Source organism: Haliotis asinina, chromosome 15 (genome assembly GCF_037392515.1).
Source record: "Haliotis asinina isolate JCU_RB_2024 chromosome 15, JCU_Hal_asi_v2, whole genome shotgun sequence".
Classification (NCBI taxonomy): Eukaryota; Metazoa; Mollusca; class Gastropoda; order Lepetellida; family Haliotidae; genus Haliotis; species Haliotis asinina.
In genome coordinates this window covers 16,436,905-16,445,623 of record NC_090294.1, presented here as the reverse complement: position 1 = coordinate 16,445,623, position 8,719 = coordinate 16,436,905, and the positions used below count along the sequence as shown (strand labels likewise).

General features: G+C 42.2%; 1 protein-coding gene across 1 annotated transcript; it reads right to left on the bottom strand.

Annotated features, from left to right (window-relative positions):
- Nucleotides 1-6,384: 6,384 nt before the first annotated feature.
- On the bottom strand, nucleotides 6,385-8,427 carry LOC137264899 (uncharacterized). Its single transcript, XM_067800257.1, has one exon. The coding sequence runs from the start codon at nucleotides 8,425-8,427 to the stop codon at nucleotides 6,385-6,387; it is 2,043 nt and encodes a 680-aa protein (XP_067656358.1).
- Between the last annotated feature and the right edge of the window lie 292 nt (nucleotides 8,428-8,719).

The following is an 8,719-nucleotide window of genomic DNA, read 5'->3' as shown; positions in this document are numbered from 1 at the left end:
CCAGGCAGTCCAGTGACTGACATCCTGAGCATGGACCTCCGAACCTGGGGTACAATGACAGGCATAGATCAAGTCAGCACAAATGAACGCCCGGATGCCCTTGGTCGCCACTTTCTACAAGTATGGGTTGCGAAAGACCAGCTCTACGGACCCATCATACCGCAATGGGGACGGCGGGGTAGCCTCGTGGTTGAATCGTTCGCCTGTCACACCGAAGACCAGGCTTTTATTCCCCACATGGATGCAATGTGTATAACATTTATGGCGAATCCTAGTGATATTGCTGGAAAATTGCTAAAATCGGCGTAAACCTATACTCATTCACTCTCTTACTTATTCCACAATGCATTTCAAAATGGTATCTTTTCTCACTCTGCAAACATGGCGTCTCAATAGGCTAGCACTGATCCACTGAACCATCAGCAATATGTCGGACTAAAACACACACACGCGCGCGCACACGCACTGGCAGGCACCGAATGAACTCGGATGTAAATACTTACAGTAACAATTACATCAACAAAGATTATTTTAATATCCTTTTAAGAATCTTTAAGAGAGAAGTTATACTCTGTCATTTGAATGCTGCCCTGTCTGGTACCCATTAACACCAGATGTATTTTCTGACTGTGTAGTTTTTCGGAACAAAATGTATAATATGTAACAAGTAAACCGAAATGGGCAGCATACGTCGTCTCAATTCCCTGCAATTAAAAAGGAGTCAGTTGTATTTTACGTCAGCACGATTAAAGCCATTTTGCCTCGGTTCCCCCATAAAGTGACTCGACGCCCATGTGGCGAGCATCGCCACCTTAACAACAAACGTTTTGTTGTGAAGATCCGGGTTAGAACTGATCTTCAGCAGCCTATTCTTGTCGTAAGAGGCGACTAACGGGTTCAGGTGGTCAGACTTGCTGGCTACCTTAACAACAAACGTTCACATTTAGCATCCATGCGGGGAAACGAAACCGGGGCTTCATCATGAAGAGTGAACGCTGTAGCCACGAGGCTACTCCCACCACACCACTAAATGAATTCGCGAATGGACACCCGGTGCTCGTGAATCGAATATGAATGTGTCATCGTGTCGACTGACATACAGAAAATCAGTGAGTAAAGAGAATTAGAGGTATATCTATCTATCTATCTCTCTCTCTCTCTCTCTCTCTCTCTCTCTCTCTATATATATATATATATATATATATATGTATATATATATATATATATATATATATATATATATATATATATATATAATTTTAACTTTGAATAGAATGTTAAAAATCTGAGCTCGTTCCTTGAGTGATACAACTGAATGAGCAAGTTCAGCAATAGTCCAGCAACATCACAGCGGGGGAAACCAGAAAAGGGCTTCACACTTTGTACCAGTATGGGGAATCTGACCTTGGTCTTCGGCGCGACGAGCGAACGCTTTAACCACTAGGCTATGCCAACTGCTCAGCGAGACAATTGTTCAAGGTCGATGACTAACGCAGAGTTAAAATATATTCATTCGGTTTATAAAGATGCCAGAGATAGCTTGACGGTTCTGCCTTGCCCTGCGGGGGAGGCGCTCTATTCTTGTGTGGTTATTTCTACAGTAATGTCATCGTATAAACTGTCATGTCAAAAGAAGGCTAAAGTGCATCCGTAAAAGTATGGCGCAGTTTATCATTGATATTTTGATTAATAAGCATTTTGACAGGCTGTTGGAAGATGGAATTTAACAATGAAAATGAACCACATGGGCATGTTTGTATAACATGTATTTCGACAAATTGCTATATTCTCCACCAAAAGTGTAAAAACATTGACAAAAAGTATATCGTCTACGTTTAGACTTTTTATGTAATGTGACTTCAAACGGGTTGATTATATAAGAATCAATTCCGATTATTTGTTCCTTGGTGTTGAGATCTGTGTCTTTGTGAATAAATCGTTCTGTAATCACGCCAAAAACACGGGTTCGATTTCCCAAATTGGTACAATTAGAGTGAGTGAATTTAGCTTTACGCCGCACTAAGCAATATTCCAGCTATACAGCGGCGGTCGGTAAATAATCGAGTCTGGACCAGACAATCCATTGATCAACAACATGAACATCGATCTGCGAAACTGGGAACCGATGACATGTGTCAAACAAGTCAGCGAATCTGACCACCCGATCTCGTTAGTCGCCTCTTACGACAAGCATAGTCGCCTTTTATGGTAAGCATGGGTGTTGTACAAGTAGACTGCCCTTAGTTTCTGGATATACATAATTTTGATTGTAACAATGTGAAACTCAAAAAAAGCCCCTGGAGGAACAGGGATTCAGAAAATCTAGACTTAAGTTGTTTCAAAGGCATTTAGAAGTTGGAGGAATCAAACTAAAAATGCTTTATGGATCAACTTCTATATGATACAAGGTCACAACGTTGAAGTTGAACCATAAAGCATTTTTAGTTTAAATCTAGACTTGCTTCATTTACGGCTTAGCATTGCACAGAAGGGAAGGCTAAAGGGAAAACAATATGGTTCAGGGATTGTGAAACTGACTATTGTACAATATGTGAAGCCCATTTCTGATGCTATGGCTTGAATGTTGCTGAAAGCGCTCACCCAGTCGTAACTGAGAATTTATTTCAAGCTAAGAGGTAACATATAGTTATTGAATCAGAGTCAATGTCGTGATATTCATCTCCTTTGCATGGTTAGTGTTGTGTAACGCCGGTCTCATCAATATTCCAGCTATATGACTGCGGTCTCACTTCCTTTCTATGGACGGTGGGGTAGCCTAGTGGTTAAAGCGTTCACTCGCCACGCCGAGGACCCGGGTTCGATTCCCCAGTTGGGTGTAATGAGTGAAGCTCATTTCTGGTGTCCCCCGTCGTGATATTGCTGGAATATTGCTTTTAAAGAGTGGCTTGAAACCATACTCACTCACTAATTTTTGTGGAATCCGGGGTGGCTGGGTGAGTTAAACGACCACTGACGTGTGTGTAGGCGATTGTGTGAGGGCGTGGCTTCGAATCCCGGATTGGATTTAACCCAATTAAAGTACAATAATCTGTACTTTACAAAGAAAGTATAATCCCAAATATGAAATAAGTTACATCTAATCACTTTCTAATTGGCATTGTGTATTCATATTACTGTGGCTAGTCTAATGGTTAAAGCGTCTGCATGTTACGCTGAAGACCCGGGTTCGATTCCTCACATGGATAGAAAGCGTGAAGTCTATTTCCGGCGTTCCCTGCCATGATATTGCGGGAATGTTGTTAAAAGCGGCGTAAAATCACACTCACAGATACTCACGTTACTGTGTTGTTTTCGCACCTGGCCTATTTCTCTGTGTGGCGTGTTACAGTAGAGACTTATTCAATAACACTTCAACCGAACTTCTGTGGAAAAGCAGAATGTTAGTTGCTCAATTCTCAAACAAACAAACGACACTGCCATTACTGTTCTGCTGATGGATTGAGTCGTCTGCGACAGTCTAGGGGAGGTAACTCTTATTGACCGCTCATGTAAGTTTAAGGCTTCTGAAGAAAGCAGGACAGAGGAGTTTATCTTTATCAAGAACCCAACAACAGCACTGTGGGGAACACCAGAATAGGCTTCATACATGGCAATCATGTGGGGAATTGTACCTTGGTCTTCGATGTGACGAGCGAAAGCCACTATAGGCTACTCCACCGCACTCTTGACACAGAAATAAAATAAACAGTTCATAAAAACAATCCAGGATATTTCGAGAAAAGTCTTTGTTTTATACATTCACTGTGTATTATTTATTTAACACTATTGCATTGTTAAATCAGTTGTTTACAAGTAGGATCTTCTGGCGAGAACAGGTTAGTGTAGGATTTTAAAATCGTATAACTGTTTATATTTTAATATCTGTGAATTATTTTTGATTTGATCAGGTCGAAACATTTCGGGGTTTTGTTGTGTTTGGTTCTCAGTATTTCTTTGAGTTAAATTTCAAATAAGCCAAAACAGTTCAACTAAATCGGGGTTAGAACTGATCTTTGACAAAAGACGACTGCGCAAACGATAAGGGGCGAGTGACTTTAGTTTTACGCCGCACAATGAAGTGATCGAAAGAATGTCGATACGATGCTGCTCATGCTGTTTATCACTGGATTGTCTGGTCCAGACTCGATTATTTACAGACCGCCGCCATATAGCTGGAATATTGCTGAGTGCGGCGTAAAACTAAAGTCACTCACTCAAGGTCAATTCCAGAAATACTCACATTTATCTCAAAACTAACGATATCGAATCAGTGATAAAATTCCACAAAGGGACAATCCGTTTTCCCAGTCGATATGGAGATTGGCTTAACAGGATTCTATAGGCTTCCTTATTGTATGGCATGCTCGTGACACGGATCCAGAGATTCCTCCGACAGTGGAATGCTATAATGCTACTATCTTGACACCAATTTCGTTGACTTTCTGTTAAGAACAGAGTGAGTTTGTGAATCTAGTTTTCCGCCGCTATTAAGCAATATTCCAGCAATATCACGGCCATGTATGCAGCGTGCGAAACAGCCACTGGCCTGCCTGTCAGTGTCTAGTAAATTTCCAGTCGAACCGGCAAACCACAGTCACTGGCCCGACTGGTTAGTGAATGTTTATGTATGTACGTATGTACGTATGTACGTACGTATGTATGTACGTATGTACGTATGTACGTACGTATGTATGTATGTGTATGTGTTTATATGTACATGTGTATATATATATATATATATATATATATATGTGTGTGTGTGTGTGTGTGTGTGTGTGTGTGTGTGTGTGTGTCTGTCTGTCTGTCTGTCTGTGTGTGTCTGTCTGTGTGTGTGTCTGTGTGTGTGTAGCACTTCTTCCCATGTTCTCGTTTTAGCCGCACTTCCGCACTCGTTAACATTCCAGGTAAAGCATGACGTCGCTCTGTAATTTAATGCCGGAACCGGGAAACCAGGTGAGAAGTATTAATTCTGTTTGTTGTCAGGCGTATCTCTCAGCATTTCCCCAGCTAAATGACGGCAGTCTGAAAATAGTGGAGTCTCCACCAGACAGTCCCCTGATGACATCATAATAACTGATTGGGATACGATGACATGGGTCAGCCAAATCGGCAAGCTCGACCACCCACTCTCGTTAGTCGCCTCTCACGACGACCATTGGTTACTGAAGATCACTTCTAACCCGTATCTATCGGGTGCTGCGAATTTACATCTTTTACCCGTGTGTGTGCGCTCATTACGAAGTTATGTTTGTTACCGTCAAACTGTGCCTTGCTGTTTCGAACATCAAATTACACAAGCCATTACGATTCAATTTCAAGGCATGTATGATTGTTTGTTTACTGATGCCATGCCTAACAATGTCTGTAAGACTGCGATCTGAATCAGACAATCAAGTGTGTCATTCTACGCCGTTTGGATAACATGAGAGCAAACCTGACCACCCGATCCCATAAACCGCCGTTTACAGAGAGCGTGGTTCGCTGAATGTCAATTCTAACCAGGATTTACAGGGGTTCAGATTCAGTCTGGACCAGATAATCCAGTGATAGACATTATCGATATCAGTCTACGAAAATGAGATACGATGACATGCATCAGCCAAGTCAGCCGTCCTGACCACCTGTCACCATAGTCGCATATTTGCTGATTATTGCAATTCTAACCATGGGCTTCTTTCACGAAGCAACCTTTTACTAAGGTTAACCTTAACTCCCATTCTTTAACATGGCACTAGGATCACCTTAGTGACGTACGATCAACTTAGTGTTTCGTGAAAGAAGGCCCAGATCTTCAGGGGTATAATTATCGAAACAACGTAGTAATAGGAATATGTTCTAAAGGTGTACCTTTACTCTATCATGAAGTCAATCTGCCGTGTATAATTAGAACAGAATGGTAATATGTGTGCGGACATAGTCACCATAATATTTAGAGAATATTAACATAAACAATGAGACTGGAAAATGGTTTCATTAAACAGTTACAATGGACACTGTTTAGTAAATTTGGTTTTGTTTTATTGTTGTATTTTATGTTTGTTGTTAAACGCCATGCTCATTTGGATTGTCTGGTCCAGGCTCGATTATTCATACCGCAGCGCTGCAACGTTGCTGGATGCGGCGTTAAGCAGCCAACCATATAACTGGAACATACAAATGGAACATTGCTGAGTACGGCGTGTAGCAACCAAATAACCAACCAAACTACTATATAATGACGATTTGTAAATAACAGAGATTGGACAAGACAATCTAGTGATTGACATCATGGTCATCGGCCGAAACAATGCCAGGCTTTAACCAATCAGCTAAGATGACGACATGGATAGTACAGGGTGTGGAGATTACTTCTAACTCGGATCTTCATGCGTCATCACGTTGATATCAAATCCGGTTTAAGTAATACTGGTCATCCATGAGGAAACACACACCAAACATATGGAAACACTTAAATATGCTTTTCCGTTTAGTTGCCGGTTTCACATGGTCATTGTTTGCAGGCGGAGTTTTACCGGTTCCGATGAGCGATTCTTCATCTTCAGAAATGATTGTACGTCTTGTGGGCGTCATGTTTGGAGTCAAGCACGTGATTCCCGTGTAAAATGGCAGCACAAACAGGGAACAAAGCATAAATAACATGAACATTCCGTCCGTGAAATATATCACTACCAAAGCAACAAGAATTAACGACACCAATGAATACCCCCATAAGTGCTTCCATGCTGACAAAAATGGGTTGGAGGATTTAAATTCTTCTTCCACGGCCCTTTGAGGTATCCAATGTACGTTGGCGGTAATATTGGCCTGAATGGCCCGCACGATGCGCACGCATCCCACCATGGCTTCCGGGGTGAACTGGAGAATGGAGGCGACGGTCTCGAGGAACACAAACTTGTAGTTTTCTCGGGTGCAGGTGGCAAACTTTGGGAAGACGAGGACGAGGAACATGACGATGATGATTGAGGCGTACCTGTAACGGAGATGTGTTTGATAGTGAATGACAATGAATGCCAGCAACAACGGCTTCATGAACATCTGCCGCAGGGCGGAGTGAGCAATATACGACGTTACAAAGTCCAGTTTAGATTCGGTTCTCAGTTTAGTGGCGTTGAACTTCTCTCCTTGCAGTTTCCTCTGGATCCATCGCATTGGTTTCCCGATGGTGTTTTTCCAAAAGTACATGGACAAGAGAACCTCGCCCCTGTTCCACCGTCTTTCCCGAATGTTCCAAGCCACGTAGTTGTAGGAAGGCGCCTCCAGCAGGTAAACGGACCCGGCGTACAGAGGTTTGAGAAGGGCTGCCTCAAAGGTGTCATGGCTGAGAACATCAACAGGAACCCGCTCTATGAGATTGTCCCTGGTTCCGATGACGTTTTCAATATAAATAGAGTTCCTGATCAAAGCTTTACCGAAATAAGATGACTGGCCCAACAAATCCGTCACGGCGTTTGTCATAGGTTCATATATATCTTGTCTTGTTTGTTCTAGATTCATAAACAATGTGTCCGTGAGTGAACAATGTAGTTTTATGGCTGGTTGTATGATCCCCCGTTCAGGATGTGCAGCTGCTATTTGTAGCAATCTTAAAGCAAATCCAGGCTCTATCATTGTGTCGCTGTCCAACACGAATGTGTAATCAAAATGACGATCGTATATATTCTTCGTATCCTCAGAGTCATGAAATAATGGCTCACGAGGTGGTCTTGCGCATGTGCCATAATACTCAACATCGGTGTACGTATATGCCTCGTTATCCCCATTCGATAGAAGCATTAAGTCCTGATATTGACCACATTTCTTCAGAACTCTGTTAACCCTATGTATCACCATAAAATTACGCGCAAAGTGGTGGCAAATATCCTCCAAATACGTTCGTCTAAAATCACCTGTGTCTATATCGTCATATTTCGACCAGATGTGCTGCAAGCGCTGGGAATCTATCAAGTCTCTACTACCACTTGCATATTTTATACCTTCCCAGAAAAGTTTACTGTACACCAAAGCCCTGAAATTATCTCTCACCTCCAGCTCGTAAGCTTTAAGTTCCTCCGAACTGGTGGCGCTCACTAACACAGCACATACATTCTCAGACAAGTTTCCCATGTAGGCATCGTACATGGTCTGAAGACACTCGTCGATGTCGTCTTTGCTGACTGCGAGGAGGTTGTAGTTGAGGACTAAGGAGAGGTGGTCTGCGGAGGCACAGTTATTTTCCCGTCGGTTGCCTCCAAGAATGAGCGTGGCTAACGTCATCACTGGGAACTCCATCACGGAACCTTGCAGTACACCTACCACCAATATAATGAATATTCCTCGTGGGGTAGAGGTTTTTGCCCAGTCGATGTTTAAAATGTTTAAGACTACACCACACAATGCAAGCAATATCCACGATCCAAAGAATCCATATATTCGTAAGCGTGTAGTCATTTTCGCTCATTTCATTCAACCAAATGAATTCCTTTCCATTTACATAACTTTGACACAGGCGTCATTGCACGGAGGTATTTTGAGTAGCCTTTTCCTGATGTTCAACGACGTCCTGAGATAAAGGTTGTATCGCCCCGACCTGTAGAAACTACTGTATCGCCATCCTGAGGTAGTACAACAGCAGATTTCCTCGGTGAATTTCTTCTGAATAGTTGAAAGCATTGCAATCCTGACCGGGAAATAAACAAATAAAAACACCATACACATGTTATTTAACAATACTTTTACGAAT